This window comes from Asterias rubens, chromosome 2 (assembly GCF_902459465.1).
Source record: "Asterias rubens chromosome 2, eAstRub1.3, whole genome shotgun sequence".
Taxonomy (NCBI): Eukaryota; Metazoa; Echinodermata; class Asteroidea; order Forcipulatida; family Asteriidae; genus Asterias; species Asterias rubens.
In genome coordinates, this window is record NC_047063.1 from 20,538,372 (window position 1) to 20,560,168 (window position 21,797).

A 21,797-nucleotide genomic window follows, 5' to 3' on the forward strand; every position below is an offset into this window, starting at 1 on the left:
TTAATTTTCTTCTCAATAGGCCTTTAATATTTTAATTACACTCTTTACACAATCCATACTGTATATTAAAACTGTAGTAACAACATCTTTAAACACTCAACTCAAACCACACATTATCTGTCAATTCACATCTCAACATGTCTTAAAATCTATAAAATTTTGCGCTTGTGCGACATTTATACTTGTACTAATAAAAATGAGTCGTACAAAATGGAAAAAGGACAGCTTTTTCAAACTGCTAACCAAACAAAATGACCTGTGGAATAAATGCGAAATTGTTTCATGGCCTCATGTTTCCGCCCAAGCAGAGTCTTTCTCAGAGGGTATGCTTGGATCACAATGACCTTTCATCACCAGTTTGTGCAAAGAATTATAAATAAAATAGCAGTACACAACCAATTTTCCATAGGTGGAACTTGTTATAGTAATTTGCCTCAACTGGATGTCTTAACTCGTACATGATTTTTAAACTCACGAGGCCTGAATATTTTCCATTCACATTACCTCCGCTCATTTTCATAAAGCCTTTAAACCACACAAAAAGTGCTAAGCACATACAAATCTTGCTTAACCAATACTGGGTTCCAGTCCAAATTCCATGAAGTTTACATTGTTGCAACTGGTGCTCCACTCGTCTTGTGCTTAGCAAAGAAATTTGCTAAGTAGTATTTTCTGCTTAACACCGTCATAAAATTTGGCCCTGGTCTTTCGAATGGTAAGCAGTCTTCGCAAGCTTGTCCACTCCTCAGTCAACCATTTATTAGTTATTTTTCAAATATTCTATACTTTTACAGGGGTGGGGGCTGTTCCACTCGCCCCATACTGATTTACTTTTACAAATGTTCTCTTACAGACTTCTGTCACATTCAATTTGGAAAATTAAACAAATTTTGGAAGGTTTTAGACAGTTTTTATAACAAGTAATGCTTGAAGAACAATGTAGGCCACAGGTCTTGTCCAGTTTACGCCAAGGTTCTTGTGGAAGGATGAAAGCTAATTTTCATGAAATGAACACTAAATCATTCAGAGGGATGCTTGGTCCCTTTGTATACCTTGCCAAATAGATTTATTTGCTTTCACATCTGACATAACTAGCGTCAATACAGGATAAATAGGAAATAAGATGAAATATTAAAGTTTAAGATGTGGGAGGGTAGGGACTGGAAACCTAATCCAATCCATACAAGGCAATGGTCTCAGGTGGGAATCGCACCAGGGTTGACAGAATTCTGACTGGCACCCCTGAAAAAAAATTTAAAGAAAAAAAAAATAACAAAAAAAGGAAGACCACCAACAGAGGTCTATATATAGCTCAGATGGTAATGCGTAATACCAAAATCCAGAGGTCAGTGTTTCAAATCCCATTCTAGTGTATTTCTCTTTTTTTTTCAACCCCAAAGTATTTTAAATTTATCCAGCCAGTTTCCCTTGTGGTTCACTACTTCATGAATTGAAACTAAATACTCGTCACCAAAAATCCCTCCCATGACAATCATTTATCATGTCTTTAAGACAGTTTGTGGTTTATTAATTGATATAATTTTATGTATATCTTGAAGATAATAGTTGGGAGACAGTGAAGCGAGCGACCCATCCTTGAACCCATTTATCAATTGATGGTTGGATTATCTTCGTCCATGTTGAAATCATTACCATCCAACTCTGAAATTGCTGAGACATTGCCAAACTCCCCAAGTACAACTCACATTCCATCCTGACTTATCGACCTCCAACTGACCCCATAACGTGGGAGACTACTTCTATATTGATTAAGACTGATAAAATATTAATCAAGTGTCAATGTTTAAGTGCATTCTTTCGTGTGTAATCGCATTCTTAAGACATTTTGCTACTTACAAGGTCACTTCAAACTTCCAGCGTGACCGTCCTCCGCTCATCAAACTTAAGGACAAACAATTTATGACTCTTGAATACACTTTAAGAAGACTTAATTGTTTTTCAACCGATGGGTTCCAATTTCCTGAAACCTGTAAGCTAAACAGCCTACAGGGTGGCCATTCATTCTGATTAAAAAAGCACTGCTTAACGTAATCAAAACAAAACTGCTTACTCGATGGCAGTTCTTGTAAGCAGATTCCATTTCATTTAATTAATTCTGGGTAGAGAGCCAAGGACTCTCTCTCAAAAAAAACTTATTCACTGTACTAGCCAAGAACCCCATGGATAGAAACCAAGGAAGGAGGTTTCAGTTTGATAGCTTAGAGGAAAACCCTAGAGAATTATTCCAAGGAAAACTCATGCAATCTGATAGGGATTGAAAACCCAATCCAAAAAGTGCCTCCGGCAGGATGCGAACCAGAGCCCCAGAGGTGGAAGGCAAGGAGAGATTATCACTACGCTAACCTGACCACCCGTAGAAGTAAGAGATGCAGCAATGCATATTTTCATTGCTAAAGCAAAACTCACCATTAAATATTCACAAAATCCACTTGTACTCATACACATCTGTCTCAATAGGTACGAAAAAGCTTACAATGAACAGCTTTATATTAAATTGGACTTGGGGCATTTTGTGATGCAATCTGTGAGAAAAACCTGCACATTGCAAAACTGGTAAGAGCTGTGGGTACCATTACACAATGAAACAAAGGTCCCAACAACATTATTCTTCATTGAACTGGGTCCCCACAAGTGGATTCTTTAGAAAAGAGAATAATAGCACAACAATAGCAAGTCCCTACAACTCTATGTATAAAAGTATGTTTGTGTTTGTGACAGAGAAAACAGAATAAGCTGTTGCAAGCTGCTTACCAACCAAATTGACCTACACATTCAATGTATACAACTGGCATACAACTTGAGTAAATAAATAAAAAAATAGTTAATGGCCCGACGTTTTGACCCTAGCAGAGTCTCTCTTGAAGGCTAAATGACAACACAACCATCATTTAGCCTTTGAGAAAGACTTTGCTGGCGATGAAAACGTCAGGCCATTAACTAGTTTTTGCACTTGTTTAGTGTTTGTGAAAGTTACCACTTTACATGCATCAACTCAGTCTCAGACCAAGTAATGTCAAAGAGCTACATGTACTTCCCATCTCTAGAAACATTTTGAGCTCTGAGGCCAGTGTCAATAACAAGCCAAGTCCAAATTGGCAGCAATGGCTACCGCTACGGCTTTGGCTAGATTTCCAAATCATCATCATCACCATGCGTTAAAGTATAGGACATCCTGGACATCCTTACCGACACCCTTAGCAACAGTGGTAACCATAGCAGTACATGTACACCTGTACATGTAGCACCAATTTGGATACGGCCACAGTTTTTAGTGTGTAAAACACAAAATGACAACATTCACTTTGTGAAGGGTCCCAGTTCACATCTCCTGTTCGTATTGTGTCTATATCACAAACTACAAGAAACATCTCAGTAAGAAAACTTTACAATTATTAATGAGTTCTTATGGTATAACACTAAAGATAAGCAGAAGAACATACGAGACAATTTAAACAGAACCTGCATTCAAATTTTAAGAAATATCTTACACACATGAATTATTACACTCAGACAATGCAATGCATACAATCATTCTGCTTATCATCAAATCCGCTTAGCATAGATAAATCTCACTTAGCAAAAGCAGTTTACTAACCATCCATAATACATTGTGGAAGGTACCCCTTCAACTTCTTGCATATTGCTTCCCTTTAAACATAATTTCCACTTCCTTTACCTCGACGATTCTGATTATCTCCGCATAGTATCACAGAAGAATTTTAATGTCTTAATTTTTTTCTTCTTCATCTTCTCTCCATTTTCTTGTTGCATCTTAACATTCATCCCGTCTGCATCTTGAGTGGGATCGCTGACCCTAATACGACTGCATAATGTTTGTGCATCGCAGAAGAGAGACGTCACCTACACCGGCATTCACATTTCATCGGCCAGTCCTGTTGACATTTTTTTCTCCCCAAGCCGGCGTCTCCGTATAACTCTCCATAAATGTTTCACGATGATTTCCGTAAAGTTCATTCTCGATTTCCAGACTCCATAAATAATCTTGTTTATTTACATACAGACATTGATGAACCTAAACAAGCTTTGCCTGAGAGTACACTCAATGTATGTTGATTCATATGGAACTTGAGTACCTGTCTCAATAAGTTATGTGTTAAAGCTGTATCGACCCTCTTTATCACAGAAAGACCTGAACATTTTCATTTTTTTTTTCTCTGAAAGATCGTTGACAGATGAAAGTTGAAAGCCATATAATACTTTTATTTTGCCACACACACTAAACAAAATACATTCGACAAATCCAAATGCGTGTGCTGGCAACAATGGTGGGTCCTGATGGTAACTCATTTATATCTTTTAACTTAGTGTTTATTACTAATCCCTGACAGCTTTCTTTCACTCAGTGAAATGAAAGTTTCTATCCTCATTAAAAGGAAAGTCTATTTTCATATTATGATATGTAGCCCCAATATTTCAAATATCAAGTGATGCATCTTGAATGATAGACTTTGCCATTAATAATAATTGACAAAACAACTATTCGGTACCACCAAAGCTTCTAGAAGTGTCGGATATGGTAAAACCATACGCCTTTTAAAACGAGGAGTTAGTTTAGTGATAAATACAGATCTCAGCAGTTCCAAAATGGATCCCTTGACTTTTGGATAGTCAGCGTATTCAGAGATTGTTTGAAACTACCTGCCATATTCTGTGAATCTTTCGAAGGGCAATTTCAAGAAAACCTTGATGAAAGATTTGATTTCATGTGTGTTTATTTGGAAGGTGCCACACTCAAGCGTAGATTGATGAAACATGGCAATGCACACATGGCACAGAAGCTACCAATGACACTGGCTTTCATCCAGACTATCCAAAATACAAAAACCTCCTCGAGAAGGAGTCTACATTCTGTCTTTTGAGCAATCAGCACATGGGGTCTATTTTCAGGCAAAGCTGTTTAATAAAACTGACCTGTGACCTGGGTCAAACCTAGGTCATGACCTCTGTCATACTTGGCACAAGATTATTGGCAGTTCGGGTCGAAGTCTAGGTGGATCAAGGGTGATCTCTCCCTGTTTAGGGAAAAACAAACAAATAAACAACATCAAGACAAAAACTTATTACTACCAGTGGTGTAGCAACTCAACATTGCGATCAGTAAGCTTTGGTCGTCTTCAGAAGAAAAGCTTTTCTCCTAAAACAACCGTAGCACAGCAAGAAGAGGTAAGAGGAAAAGATAATATTAATAACAATATTCCTATACTTTTGTACATAAGAAAGTGTAGACAAATAAAGAGGAAAATAAAAACTAAAGAAGATGAAATCAGCTTAAAGGCAGTGGACAATATTGGTATTACTCAAAATAATTATCAGCATAAAACCTTACTTGGTAATGAGTAATGGGGAGAGGTTGATAGTATAAAACATTGTGAGAAATGGCTCCCTCTGAAGTGACGTAGTTTACGAGAAAGAATTAATTTTCCAAGAATTTGATTTAGAGACCTCAAGTTTAGAATTTGAGGTCTCGAAATCAAGCATCTAAAAGCACACAACTTCTTGTGACAAGGTTTTTTTTCTTCATCATTATCTCGCAACTTCGATGACCAATTGAACTCAAATTTTCACAGGTTTGTTATTTTATGCATATGTTGAGATACATTAAGTGAGAAGACTTGTCTTTGACAATTACCAATAGTGTCCAGTGTCTTAAACCATTTGTTTTAGTCTAACTAAAACTATGTGTGCTTATCCCTTGTTAACCCTCCTACTGATGGTCCCATTTTTCAGCGTGTTGACCAACCGCTTCAAACCGTTCAACTGCATGGTTTGTGTAAAGTGAGAAACTTTGCGCAGAACCGCACTTAAGTTTCTGTATGCAGGTTTGTGTGTAGATCCATTCACCACATGATGAGGTATCATACGCAAAGGGAATCTCACATGCCTGACGTTGGCTGTATTTAGAACCACCAAACTTCATAACTTGAGCATTTTCTAAACCTCGGCTTTGGTTCCAGCCTGGCTCTGGGCTTTGTTTGACATGTTTGATGTTGGAGCATGGTGCAAGTGCATACTGATCCAACATCAATAGCGAACCCGGCAACCAAGCCAGTGATAGAGCCGGGTAGCCAAACTGCAGCCGAAGCCAAATTTTGGAGGAAGCCCATGAAATGTTTTCCCAATCTGGTTACAAACATGACCAACAGAGAAATCACATCCCTCCCCTGAACTACATGTGTTACAGGAATGACAAATTAAGTTGCTTCAGAGTGATTCCCAACTTTATACCTTCCCTTTAAGTACATGCGCATGAACATGTAGGAAGAATATCAAGCCTGGTTTTCTTGAGTCCATTGAGGCAGAAATTCCATGGCACCAGAGAGGGTTCGAACCCACAGGCTACAACCTTCCACATTTAAGATAATCAGACGTAGACAAACTTTGTAAAACTATGTAAAACCTTGGAAGAGTTTTGGCTTTACCTGTGGTTTAAGATTTGTATAAATTCTCATCATTCCAGCTTTCATCTTCCGTCTCTTTGATCCAGGAATCTCAATATAGAACTCGTGAGCTACATGTCCGTCTTCATCATAGAACTCAGAACTGTTTTAGAAAAAGAAGAAGAAAAAACACCAATCAGAATCATTGTTCGGAATGTCTTTTCCAGAAATTAACATTGAAATCCCTTAAAACCATAATTACACTGTACATTGTACTTCCTAGGACTTTTTGCCTTCAGGTGACTTAAATCCTCCAATAGACCTTTCTTTTGCAACATCACAGCCCGAGGTTTTGTCAACCCAGATTGGAAAACTATAGAAAGCCATAAGTGCAAATCAAGAATACATGTAGATCGGTATTTTTCGTAACAATGTAACCGAATTTGTTAATTTTGTTTAAAGCCATTATACACTTTCGGTAAACAGTATTGTCCAAGTCCCACACTTCGTGTATCACAACTTATATATAAAATAACAATCCTGTGGAAATTTAGGCTCAATCGGACATCGGAGTCAGGAGAAAATAACGGGAAAACCCACTCCTGTTTTCGCGCGTTTCGCCGTGTCATGACATGTGTTTATAACAAATCCGTAATTCTCGCTAACGAGAATTTATATTGTTTTACCGTTTTCTCAAAAAGTAAAGCATTTCATGGACTAATATTTCAAGAGAAGTCTTTCACCATTACCTTCTGTAATCCCTGTAAATTATTTGTAAATCTGTGAACTTTTTTTTTTTTTTCTGTACCGAAAGGGTCCAATGGCTTTAAAACAAAGCAACTTATCATGAGAGGTATTTTATTTAATTGAAAATTTGCAGAAAATGTTGAATTTTGTTGAATCATCTATTTTTACGATTGAGTGTTTTACTACCATTCGGCCGACCAAGGCAACCAAGGCGGTTTGTTTATCAACAAAAGAAAGGTCTATAAATCACATTGAATATAACGTCGCGCGGCTCAAATATCTGACCTACAAGATGGCATCTATGCGTGTGCGTGTGTGGTGCGTGCATGTGCCGTAGAAATCAAACCGGGAGTGTTGGGTGCTGCGTGCTGTGATGATGTACGGGGTTTAGACGCGCATACGGTTTGCCCTACAAGATGGCGACTTTTCATAGCAAAAAGGGCTTTCAATACGATCTATATATCCTACTTAGTTTTAAGATTAATAATAATAATTACACAGCATTTATAAAGGCGCACTAAATCTGCTGTAAAACCATTCAAATGCGCCAATCAAGATGGAAAAGAGGGAATTCTCAAGTGTTAGGGAAAGCAAGTGTGAACAGGTGTGTCTTGAGTTGCTGCTAAAAGATGGAGATGTTATGCATTTCCCTGAGGTTTTCAGGGAGTAAATTCCAGAGCCTGGGTGCTGTAATGGAAAAACCCCTGATTGGAATGCTTGACCTTGTGACTTGTTCTGAGTGAGCTGACAACAGCAACTGAGTCCAGCTCTGGTGTTTCTTTTCAGAGAGTGTGGGTTCGAGTCCCAGTGACACTTGTGTCCTACAAGCAACACATTGTGCTCAGTTTTTTGGATGGGACGTACATGTACATGTATGTACAATGTACATGTAAAGCCATTGGTCCGGTGTGTTTTGTATGCATAAAGAACCACAGCCACAGCCACAGCACCTTGTAAACATTACACGGTGCAACATGTACATTTTCATGTGGTCTTACTCTCATACTTCAAAATGTACTCTACAATACTGAAGTAGGAAAAAACTGAATGTTGAGGCGCCTTGAGCGTCACTGAGTGACGGATATGAGCACTATAAAGAAGCCACTATTATTATTATGAACACATGCTTTTTGGGTCTACATTTGTACCTCTGTACATACAGACCTTCTAAATCCTTCATTTAGGCAAAGAGGACATTGTGTCACTTCCTCATACGCCTCTCTTAATATTTATGCATGAGGTACGTCACAATGCTAACTCAAAACGAGGCGATGGGCGCAGCCACTGCGAGTGATGGCGGAAGTGCGCCCATAGCCTCATTTTGGGTAAGAATTATGACGCCATGCATTTAAGTATTCTCTAAACAGTGGTTCACTGGACAAATTTAAGTTAAACACTTGAGGACTTCGCTCCAAGTTTTGAAAAGCATCTTAATTTGAATGTATGGACAAGAGCAAAAGCGTAGGGACCAGTGAATTGACAAGCTAACTGGTCCTGTTGCCTAGTCCATGCAGTCACTGAAAACTGAACAACTGAAGGGCAAACCCTCATTATGGTCACTTCAGACCTGCCTCCATGCCCCTGGTCATTCATTGCCTTGGTGCCATTGAAATGGACAGTAGAAATTTACAAAATCCTCATACATTAGGGTGCCCTTTACCTAAGAGAAAATGCCTTGGTGCTCTTGCCCTTTCCAAAACGAAGCATACAGGCCTAGTAACTCAAACCCAAACTGTTGCACTCTGATTATGATGGTATGAAGTCAGACTTTGATGTGTCCAGAATGGTTATAGGTAAAGGGCTAATTAGTGACCCAAGGGAGATGGCAATATATCGTCCTTAATCACTTCCCTTATGACTAATCACAGCTGCTATAACAATACAATCTAACTTTAGTGATCAGAATATCACCTGCCATTCTTTAGTTTTATTCCAGGCAGATACTATACTAGACTTGTGGACAAGTCGTTATTGGTCTGTTGTGCTGAGATAGTTCAGTCAAGGTGATGGCAACATGATTCAGGTTTCCCCGTTAAAATACTGCCATTGCTAATGTAGATCACTGCTCACTCGCGTGAAGCTGCTGGCTGAAGATTGGACCGTAGTCGTGATAGGCGAGAAAATCGCCAGTGTAACGGGATTAATGGCAGAATCCCGGCGAGAGTCGGAACGCTATCACCTGCGACAGACATTTAACGACTTGTTCACAAGTCTAGGTAGATAAGGAGAGATTACAACCGCTAAAGTTATTTGTATATAACAACGGAGTCTTGTGTTGCAAATGCTGCAATAAGGAACTCAAGGTGCTGAAAAAATATATAAAGATCAATAAAAGATAAAAGAATGATAATTTGTTTACCTGACGCAATAAAAACAAATGGAATCAGAAACTAAATTACAAGTCATACAGGAAAAGAGCCACATACGTTGGTTTTATAGGTAACTCTAGAAAGTCTCTCGAATACTAATCACACAAAAAGAGCCACAAGGAAGCGATTCTATTGATTGATAAACTAAATAACTGATGTCAGAAGACAACGGTCACATTTCACATCGCACAATTTCAGTTCAATTACAGAAATAATACCTATGATTGAAATTCAATAAATGAAAGAATCTCGCAAACGAATACCTCTGTTGATAGGAAACAAAACTAAATTCTCATTTCATTATCTCGATAGTCTGCGCATCCTGCACTCTTTGATGCAGTACAGTCCCATTCCAGCAAAAGGACAAGTACACATGAAGTAATTGTAAACCTTTAGATCCAGACGCAGCTGTATATACACAAGGTTCCGCCTAGGAGTAGGAGTTCTTTAGTGGCTAAAGGGAGGGGGGGGGGGGGGGTGGGTAGCGGCAAAGGCAGTAGCAGGCAAAGTCAAAGGTCACTACAGAAATTGTACTTTTCCTTTGATCAGTTATATGGAAACTGAAAAGCGAACACAAAAGGTCTCCATAGTGGAATTTGAAAAACAGGGGTGCTACACAAGGACATTTCTGTACAACATCTACAGATGAGAGGTTCTTAGCTACACATACAGGAACAAAGAAGAGACGTTTTAACTTCTCCATTTCAGCGAGCGATTCACAATTATTATAATAATTATTCATAATTTTTAAGATTCCGTTAACATGTTTTAAAAAGCTTTTCTGACAGATTGATTTTTCTCCATGCATGAAATCCACTGAATAATTTTATCACTGTTGGATTTTCATTCAAATAAATCTACAATATCACGATTACCGAGAAATTCAAAAAGTGCACCACTGACAGAAACCTTTAGAAAAGCATTCAGACAAATTCACTGTCTTCAATCTAACATTGTTGCATTTCAATTTCCAAGCATACATTCCATGAAATCCACTGAATAACAAGTACAGAATGGATATTCATTAAAATCAAGAATATCGAGATTACCGAGAAATTAAAAAAAGGGTCACCAGACGCATTTAGACAAAGTCTTTTTAATCTAACATTGTTGCATTTTAATTTCCAAGCATGCATGAAATTCACTGAATAATTTAACCTGTACACATTTAAATTACAGCTGGATTTTCATTCAAATCAAGAACACCCTATTAGGCCTACCGAGAAATGAAAAAAAGTGTCACCACAGGAAAATTACATGTAGAAAGGCATTCAGACAAAGTCGCTAATGACACTGTTTTCTTTCTTCAATCAAAATTATGACCTACTGTACATTGGTACACGTCAACCAAAATCCGATCTAATCCAACCATTTAATCCATGATGACTTCTCTCCCATCAGTCACCCATATTAACCTAATTCTTTTTCCTTGAATCCCAACAGACCTTAAAGCTTATTTTTGCTGCTAACTTTCTGGCATCGCTTTCCAACTCACTTGAGTATTGGGAATCTTGATTGGTTTGTGGTGAATGTGTCAATGTGGATTGAGTCAGAGTGCTTGTAGAGAGGAAACCCTTGCTTTGGCTGAGCGGGTTAACGCCAATACTGGTTAATGCTCTAGACATGCTAGATGGTTTTAGCGGCAATTCCCTTACCATCAAGTACTGCTGTACTTGGGAAAGGGTCGAGGTAAACAAATTCATAATATTACTAATACACAGTGCTTTGCAGACCTAAAGGGCGTCTACAGGTATGAAGACCTATATTTGGAATTATAAGACCCTATTTAGTACATTGTACTTTCACCTTGCAAAAATGATACATGTGCTGTGGGCTGTGATGATGCAAACTTTATGCAGCCAACCATGCCAGAAACACTGAGGCGTACCTCCTTCTCTTTTATACGATTAATGACTGGGTTCTTTTACATTTATTCCAAAAAACACAGGACCTACACACTGTACATGGGGGTATGTACTGTTTTCAACTCATCTGAAGGACGAAGCAGTAATGGTGAGAAGTCTTACTTGGTGCCAAGAAGGGATTCGAACCTACACTCTGTTGATCAGAAACACAAGTGCATCCAGGAATTGGTCGCCCAGCCACAACACACCAAGTTGGCTTGAGCCTCCATGTACATTCATGTACACTATTCGTAAACATTACAGGGCTTGTGCAGGCCTGTGTGCCTCATTTTTTAAAAGGGCAAGGGCACCAAGGCATTTTCTCCTTGGTGAAGGGAATTGTAAGGGAAAATGAGGAAATTGTAAATTTCTACTGGAGCATTTTAAGGGAAGGGCAACAAGGCAATGACCAGAGGACATAGAGGCAATCGCCTTTGTTGCCTCCTTGAGGTATCAGGCCTGCTTGTGATACGGATTGGTACTTATAGCAGGCTTTGAATTAAAAACAGAGGCCTCTGTTTTCCCCCGTCTTGGCCTCAGTGTTCAATCAACAGACTCCCGTAGACTTTAAGATTTTTTGTTAGATGTGCCATTTGCAAAAAGAAAATGGACTTGCCCTCACAAAGTTGACATTACAAGCCTGTTGTAAATATACAACCTGTTGTACACAATGTAAATACAGGTACACGTACTAAGGAAAACGAACTTGCCCTATCAAAGATGTCATCATAATACATGTAAGCCCATGTACAATGTTTGTAGACTGAACACTGTATTGGTGGTAGTTTGGGCAAAACTCTGGTACAGTTATAAAATATCCAGTAGGCTACAGTGTTTCACCTTTGCAGTTTTGGAAGAATTCAGTGGCCATCATACACGCTGCCAACTGCCAACGCTGCCAATCTCCCCCCCCCCCAACCCAACCTTTTAATTTAATCCACTTCTTTTTCAACCTGAGTAAAGCTCGGCAACGTCAAGCCAAGGCAGACCAGAAAGCTATTAATTGGATCTGCATAACATTGCCCAAGGCAACTTTCTCGACGAACCTGACCTGACGAACATCACGCATACAGATGTTTCATCTGCATTCCCACAGGTAAACTGTGTACATGAACCCAAATGCCCCTTAAAGGCGAGTCAGTATTGACATTTAAATGAGAGCCAATGACATGAATGAGAGCCAAACCGAGGCTGAGAGGGAATTTGCTAGACCTGACGAGCATGACACCTATAATTGTATACGTATGGTAAACATGGTATAGATTTGATATGCACTACAATTCTTCCTACATTGTAACTCTTATGCCCTACCACGTCAAAATTAGGCCCCAAATAAAAAGCACCAATGTTGGGACAAGTATTGTACATTGTTTGTATTTTTTTAGGCTTGGAATTACACAGAAGCTACAGAGGCCATGGCCTGCACTGTGGCCCCTCCTGGCCTTGATGCCCCTTCAAATGTTTTTCATAGACTTTTCAGATGGAAAATGAAAATGGCCTTGCCCTCTTAAAAAGTAAAATTGTAGGCATCATGTTTAATGTTAAAAATATAAAATACGTCAGTCAGTGTGGCAGTCATTGCAAATCCGATGCAGTACTCTCTTTCACTGTGTTGCATTTGCCAAGTGTACATGCGCACCCCCCCCCCCCCCCCCCCCTTTGTAAGGTTAAATCCCCAGTGCCAGAGCCTCGAGCCCCGAAATTTACAAAACAATCCTAGATTTGGAATGTAGTCTATAGACATGATAATAGTGTGAAGAACATCTGTACTGGTTTTTAAAAAGAGTAAATTTATAATAAATGTAGTAGTTCTACATAGTTTACAAGAGACATTGAAAATAGGATGCAGTACACACTACTCAATCGAATACTGTTATTGCACAGTTCATTTGTAGTTTTTGTAGTGGGGTACTAGTATTTCATTGCTTCTTCTAGTCCTAAGTTAGTTGGGTTTCACAGTTTCGTTTCAGCACACGCAATGTCAAAATCTACAGTGTAAAAAGCCTTCAATGAATGTAAAAGGAACTCCTTCGTGCCCTTTGTCAATAATTTAATGAACACATCCAAGAAACTGACACAATCTTAATTGGCACGCACATTACAATGTACTTGCACATCACACACGATTTATGCAATATCAGTTTTTGGATGGAAATTTGATAATTTCATACAGCTGTAACATCAAAAATTATGTTTGTTACTGGCAGCGGTGTCCTGTGTCAGTATAAAAGGCCCCTGAAGTGCAATAATGATTAGCTGCGTTCGAGGTGATGTTTAATTAAGAACTGACCTTCAACCATGTTCACACGTGGTACAAATGATCTTGGGTGGATTACTTCATAAGTAAAACACTACTGAGATACCAAGTAATACTGTATTACACAACTCACACACACACGCATAACGACAAAGTCACTGAGGCCAACTGGTTAGACTGCAAGACTTGCAATCACAAGGTTGTGGGTTCGAATCCCCCAGCTAAGTAATTAGTATTTTACACAACTCACATGACATGACAGACAAAGTCACCATGGCTAAGTGGTTCGAATCCCCAAGCTATCGCTGATTTCACAATGACTAGAAAAAATATTGTCATCTAGCATGTCTTAGTTACTGAATCACAATTTCTTGATTTGTGCAGTTCATAATCATAGACGTTAAACCAATGCTTGTACAGTATGAGAGAGATTGGCTGTTGCTAACTTCGCCTTTACTGTGGGAGTTTACTGAGTTCTCTTGATGGGAAGATGATCTAATCAAACAAACAAATAGACAATGAAAAGTCATGGTTTAGAGCATCAAGCTCAAGTATGATGGTGGGGGGGGGGAGTTCGATTCCCGATCTTGTCATTTTTGTTTATTAGGAAAGACGTACATGTTCTCATCACAAAGGCTGAGAGTGCATCATTGTTGATATGAATGATGTGAGCCTCAGGCTCAACACATGTGCACCAACTTGGCTACTGGTGCCATTTTATTTTATTATTTGGCAGCCATTTCAAAAGTATAATTTTGTTTTGAGATACCCATCACATATTCTTAAAAAAACACAGTGTACGAATATTGAATGATCAAGCAGTTGGGTGGGGGCAGGGGTGATACAAAATGTACAATCCACATAGTTGTAAACTCATGAACTGTACAGTAATGCACTTTTCCTTTCAGAATTAATCCTAAACTAAAGAGAGACTGTTCAAATGACTCACAAATGATGCATTCTCCACCTGTCCACACAAGCCTGGCTTTACACAATGTAGACATCTGTACAAAAGTAGGGTAACTGTGCGCTACCTGCCAACTGAAAACCTCTGGTGAACTTTAATCAAAGGGAAGGTACACGTTTGGTAGTTACTCAAAACAAATATTACCTTAAAAACTGACTTGGTAACAAGCATTGGAGAGCTGTTGATAGTATAACACATTGTGGGAAATGACTCCCTCTGAAGTAACTTAGTTTTCGAGAAAGAGGTAATTTCTAACTAAAATAATAAAAGAATTCTAGCTAGAAGTCTTTTATTCTTATCTGAAAGCACACAAATTCGTCCAAGAAGGGTGTTTTTTTCTTTCATCATTTCCTCTGCCTTTTTTCACAGGCTTGTTATTTTATGGTTCTGATGGGATACACCAAGTGAGGAGACTGGTCTTTGACAATTACCAAACGTGTACCCTCCCTTTAAAGTCAAGTGTAACCTGTTGAAATTTACTTTCAAAAGGTGGTAGCGTTTTTGAGATTGCCAAAAGGTTGTCTTAGCATGAAACATAAAAACCTGTGTTTGGAATACACAATCTGAGCAAGGTAACATTTTTTTTTTGAATTCCTCTTTTTAGAACTACATTCTTTTGTCAACTCATAAAGATTTGTTTCTCAAAATGTCAATTTTTTTTATTATTAAGAACTGGAGTGCACTTTCCTAAGTACATTTGTTATGGTAATTACTTTCAACATTTGAGTAAATTACCAGAAGGCGTATGGGTACCCTCCTTTTAAACTCTAGTTTCCCAAGGCTTTTGCCTCACAACTGTACAACAACCCAGAATTTATTGAAGGCAGCCACAGATGCAAGTCTTTGCGGAACGATGATGATGACAGGCTTCATCATCACAGTCCCATCCCCAAACAGACCATCGGTGAATTTCACAGAGAGTTAGGACTAGCCTAATAGGCTTTTAGCTTGTCCTAACTTGGAATTAGCTTTAAGTTTCTACAGCGCCTAGGACTAGTCCTAATTTAGCCTGACTATTTCTTTGTGGAATCGACCCCACATCCTTCAGAATCCCATTTAAGCCAAACTGTAAACATCAACTCTTTCTATTTCCTCAAGTGTAAATTATAACCTGTGCCGTGGTAGCCCAACAACAATTCTGCTATTTAGATATCAACATAAATTTAATGTAATATAGCAGGCCTCGAAAAAAACCTTTGGCACCCACAGCAAATGCCATGGTGCCCTGGCATTTGTTGTGGTGCCCTTTGCAAAGTACCAATAGAAATTTACATTTTCCTCACAGAGTGCCCGTTACCAGGGGGAAGTTGCTGTGCCCATTCAGGAGCAAAGAGCGAAGTTCAACACAAGGCTGATAAGAACAGATTTAAAGCCCTATTTATAATGATTCTGGATTGACATAAATTTTTAAACATGGGATGATAGTAATGACTGATCATTGAGCGCCTGAAATTATATCTTTGAGAGAGCAAGGCCATTTTTATCTTGCAAAGGGAACTTCCATTTGAAAATCTTTAAGTCTCTGGCTATATGGGGAACTTTTGAAGGGGCGCCAAGGCCAAGGCTACTAGGGCAACAGAAGGCCATGGTATCTGTAGACTATGCATGTAATGTAATTCCAGATCTGGCAGAGATTCTTCAAAGGGAACAACAGGCCTGTATGCTTTGTTTTTGAAAGGGCAAGAGCACCAAGGCATTTTCTCATTAGAAAAGGTTTAATGCATGATTTTAGATTAATTACAAACATCGGATCCCAGCCTGATGAACTGTACAGTGTACTTCTAGCACTGTATCATTTTATAATTATTGCTGTATTGAAAAAGAGTCTGGCATTGGGGAGACTTTGCTAGCTAGGGGACACTGCTACATTGTAGGGGCGAGGTGACTTGCATCAGAGTTGTCGAGTTGAGAAATCATTTTTCGTGCACGGAAGATTTTCAGGTTTCGACGTGGGAGGAAAACCCTAGAAGCCCTTGGGATAATACATGTAGAACAACTCCCACAGTTAACAGTCGTGAACTGAAGAGAAAAAAACATTCAATGCAAGGCTCCGGTTTGAGTTTGAACAGAGATGAAACCTGGCAAGGAAGAAGACACCACTGAGCAAACCTGAATGCCAGAGATGTCCATTGTCAAAAAGAGTCAATTAAGACTTTTTAAAGTCTTAATTGAAATTCATACAAAATTGGAAAACAATCATGACAAAACCTAGACCATGTAACTCGGGCCACCCATGGTAGCCTACATAAATGTACTCCTTTTTTTACAAATGCAACGGGATCGCAAGGGAACATCAAGCGCTTTATAAGTTTGTTGTATGCGCATTGAATAAAGTTGGTGTGTGTTTTATGTAATGCTGTGTAATGCCGCTTTGTCAACTTAGAAAATGGCCGCACACCAATGTCTATATTATTACACTTTTTATGTTTCCATAAATAACAATATCCATGATTGACATTTACTTTGGCAAACATTTATAATCAACAACTGCACTACTCATCGTGCACTGCGTACCAATTGACCTTTGTATGCTCATGTGCAAGCGTAGGCCTACAGCTACATAAATAACTTCCCACAAGTCACCACCAAAAAGGAAACATGATGCATGAGCGAGTTGAACCCAGGACGCTACATGTGCACTGTGTATGGACCTTTGTATGCTCATGTACAAGCGCAATTATGCATTGCTGTAGGCCTACAACTACATGAATAACTTCCCACAAGCCCAAGTCACCACCAACAAGGAAACGTGATGCATGAGCGAGTTAAACCCAAGACGCTACATGTACCTTCCCAAAGCCCTGTTGCTATGCATCTACATCACAAATTAATTGAGTACCCACATGGCACATGCGGGATGTGAAAGTCTTCACAAGAAAGTCAATCCAGGAAGTTATAACGGGGGCGTCAATTTCCATATTTTTAGAAATGATGCAGGCCTCGAAATAAACCACAGCACCTACATACATGTATGTACGGCTACAGCAACAAATTAACATTTTCCCCATAATACATAGATTCAGAGGTGCCCCTTACCAGAGGAAAAATGCAGTGCCCCTTCAAAAATTCAACATGTTCAACAGCGAACTTCGAGACCTGATAATAATATAGTGATCACCAATGTCACCCAGATCCACAGATAAAATGAACAATTCTGAACCCATATCACTTGTTTCATTCTCAGACACACAATGAAACTTTGCAGCTTCTTAAACTTAGGTATAATTTCTTTTTGCAATAAATGGTACTAGTTTAGTAGTTGCGATAACCAAAACCCTCCTGCCGACGCTGGTTACGATAATAATATAGTGATCACCAATGTCACCCAGATCTACAGATAAAATGAACAATTCTGAACCCATATCACTTGTTTCATTGTCAGACACACAATGAAACTTTGAAGCTTCTTAAATTAAACTTGGGTAGGCCTATAATTTCTTTTTGCAATAAATTTTGCAATAAACGTAACCCTCCTGCCGACAATGTCGGCAGGAGGGTTACGTTATCGCAACTATTATAATGGTACAGACCTTTACATATGTACATGTACTCTGTTTTTGCATTGTATTTCATGTATTTGTAGGCAATTTTTGATTGATGGATGAGTCCTGTGTGTGATGTGATGTCCAATGGGAGACTTTCTGGGACGATAGAGGGCAGCAGACCTACCGGGTAAATCCATTGTTTTCAGAATTATGCGCATGTTCAGAACTACGTAAACAATGGAAATTTACCCGGTATGTCTGCTGCCGCCTAGCGTTGGAAAGTCTCCTATTGAACCTGCTGGGCTAACATTTAACAAAAAAACATGCAAAAATAAATTTTCACTTTTCACATAATTTTCTGTCAGACAGATGTATCACTCAGTCACTTCACCATTATTAGCGTGAAATTACCTTTTCCTCGTGCGCACAAAGGGGTTGGCTTTGAGCTTTCTGCCAACGAGCACACCTTCGCCGTCTGCACCCTCCCCCAAGTCACCCCCGTTGCTCCCGTAAAAATAGTTCGATATCGGTGAAGTAATCGAGTTCACGATTGTCGAACTCTTGTTGCCCATTACGGAAGCTCTTCCAGCAGAATTTCTCTGACAACGATTCTACAATGACTGAAGACTATAGTTGGCAGGTCCCTTCGGACACTATCATGAATTTAAGACGCTTTTCTTGTCTCTGTTTGTGTTGCTTTTACCGTTGTTGGTGAGACGGGTGTACTACGAGTACGACGTAAGTGACTGTACGTCAGCGGCCATTTTGGAATTGTTTAGGTGTTCGTGCTATTTGCATTTCATTACTATTATTAATAATATTGCTCCGATAAAGAGTGCCGTATGATGATGCATGATGAAGTTATTTCTGTTTTTGCAATCAAATTAAAATTAATAAGCAGGGTGTGAATATGGAAATAATTCATGAAAAGCTTAAATTATTGTTTGTTCTTTATTTGTTTGTGTATTTGTTTTGTTTAAATATACCTTTCACATTTTCACAGATTCATCGGCTAAAGCTATTATTATTAAAGATGCTATGTCAGTTTTTTTTGCCGATTTGACCCACAAATTCTGGTTTAAAATTCAATAGGTATTTTGATGGATTTACAAGCTTTCATTTGTGCCATTGCTCGAAAAAGTCCGCCAATTATTAGTAGCAGTAAAATAAAGTGCTCAAAATTGTATATCACGTGACTAATTCTTATGTGTTTTATAAGAAACGTTTTTAAAATGTAATTACATTTTTTTTGTCATGGTTCCTGACCATTAAAAGTCAAAGTTAACCTATTTTTCGTTAGAGCGGGTGATACTCTTTGAAATACCATTCACTCAAAAAATCTATTTTTTTTAATGTTTGGGGCCAAAAATCTGACATAGCATCTTTGAGCAGGACGGAGAATTTGTGACTGCTACTAGCAGTCACAAATACAGCATGGGCTGCTGCGCTTAGCTAGTTTTCTGATAAGTTCACTGATCAAAGCCTTTGATCGTATGCCACATCATATCTTGTTCGCAAACTTGCAATAGTAACTTTAACATCCGTGGCTCTCTCTCTGGAGCTGGATATTGGTCCGAGTCCACAATGAGTCACGTTTGTTAGCTCTGGTGTGTTCCTCAAGGAAGTGTTCTTTGGGCTTCTGTTATTCAATTTATTCACCAATCTTACAACCTCAGTTCTAATTGTGTTCTTTTCGCTGATGATGTATTAATTTATCGTCCAATTCGTTCCTGTTTAGATGTAAGTTCCCTCCAACGTGACCTTGATGAGCTAAGCTCTTGGAGTGTTTCCAATGGTATGACGTTCAACCCTAAAAGGTCCAAAATCATGCAAATTTCCCGAAAACACTCTCTCAACCCCCTGTTTACACTCTTTGAGGTTTACCGTGCAACCCACATCCTCAACTGTCAAATACCTTGGAGTCACTCTGAGTGCTCAGCTCTCTTGGAATAACCATGTTATAAATGTTGTTTCAAGTGCCAGTACAACATTGGGCCTCATTAAGACCGTTGCTTTCAATCCTTCTTCTGTTTCGACTAAGTTCTGTCTTTATAAATCCCTAGTTCTCCATATTATTTTAGAATAATTATGGCATTTTAGACGCCCCCTCGTGGTGATTTTCGGTCAGGCTCGCACCTCTGCGCCGACTCTAGAGTTTCCAGCTTTTTCCCAGAAGCCTATGGCCTACTGTGACATTCATGTATGTTGTGTGTGTGGGTTGGGAATTCATGACACTCGAGAGTAACGCTCAAGATAGATGTGTTATGGTCATGAATTGCGCACGACCCTCCCACACACTCTTCAAACAGGCGACTGGAGAGAAATGAACGTTTCCGTGATAAGGATTGGATTAAGGTCAAACTTGAAACTCTATTAACTTTTATGAGGACATACAATATGCTATTTCCCTCGAAAACATAAGGATCCTTAACGGGGGGCTTGTGTATAGATCTAGCAAAAAAAAAGAAAAAAAAAAAAGGAAGAAAGCAACTCACGCTCACGAAAAAATAAAATAAAGAAATCTTACCCCCCCCCCCCCCCCCGCAAGTCTCCCGAAAACGGTTTGCAAACTCTCAATCAAAAAAATGTGTATGGTTTGGAACTTTATATAGGAGCGGTTGAAAATGATCCGTTGTTGTGACAGTTTTTTATTCATTTACAATCCGGTCGGTTCGAATCCCACTTAGAACCGGGAGTCTTGCATGTTGAGGATTCTCGGTTCCTATTCGTGGGACTCTAATCTATCAGTTGGGCTTTTCCCTAACATCTACATAATAGGCCTACCAGCGATTTCCGCTCATGATCTTGATGCGCACTCAAAAAGCCACTCTGTGCAGAAAGATATTGTGTCAATGTGACCATTTCAGAGGGTGGTCTCGTTTCTGTCCACACAAGAAGAAGATCCCGTAACAGTGGAATACCCATTAGTTAAGGGCGTTACACTGTCAATAACGTCTCCCCATCTTGTTTTGTTGTTGTTGTTTTTATTTTGTATAACTGTTGCTGGACGCATGGCTGTTCCCGAAAGGATAAACTTTGGCAAAATTTTTAAAGTTGTTGGCCGCAGATGTAACTTTTATGAATGGAATATAGTGATGAAACATTTGCCGTAACAAAAGCCGCCAACGAGGCCTTCTATATTGAATGTCACCGTTCTGTTTATAAAGTAAAGGCTTCCTTAAATGAAAAACGACCTAAGTTGGTTTGAAAGTAAACTAATGCCCTCTGCTCTACAATGTTGGCAATTGTCAATATCGGTACACTACATAATTCTAACACAGATACAAAGAGACAATCAAAATATTAAACTATTTGAAGTCCATGTTTGTTCATGAGCTTGTAAAATAGGTGTAAAATAACCTCTTGGACAAGGGGAAGAGAATAATAGGTCGTCCAGTAATACCCTGAAAGAACGGCATTGAGAATTGGACAGGACCGAGAAGGGCATCGGCATCTAGATCAGCAGCAGGTTGAGACGGTTGGCGTAGACTTGTAATGACCACCGCATCGTAATTTGCGCTGCACCGGACAAAAGAGAGGTGTTGCCAGAAATAAGTGTTGTTTTAACACCACGGTGTAAACAAAAGTATGTTTTCCGGTATTTATGTTATGACAACACCCATGGCGTCAATTTTAACACTCACGTGTT

At 39.0% G+C, this 21,797-nt stretch overlaps 1 protein-coding gene across 1 annotated transcript; it reads right to left on the reverse strand.

The window, feature by feature from the left end:
- On the reverse strand, nt 1–18,876 carry LOC117306827 (tumor suppressor candidate 2-like). The gene is made up of 3 exons (XM_033791363.1): nt 18,560–18,876; nt 6,462–6,582; nt 1–5,054 (listed from the first exon to the last, which is right to left on the reverse strand). The coding sequence occupies exons 1-3, from the start codon at nt 18,718–18,720 to the stop codon at nt 4,989–4,991; spliced, it is 348 nt and encodes a 115-aa protein (XP_033647254.1). The 5' UTR covers nt 18,721–18,876; the 3' UTR covers nt 1–4,988.
- Between the last annotated feature and the right edge of the window lie 2,921 nt (nt 18,877–21,797).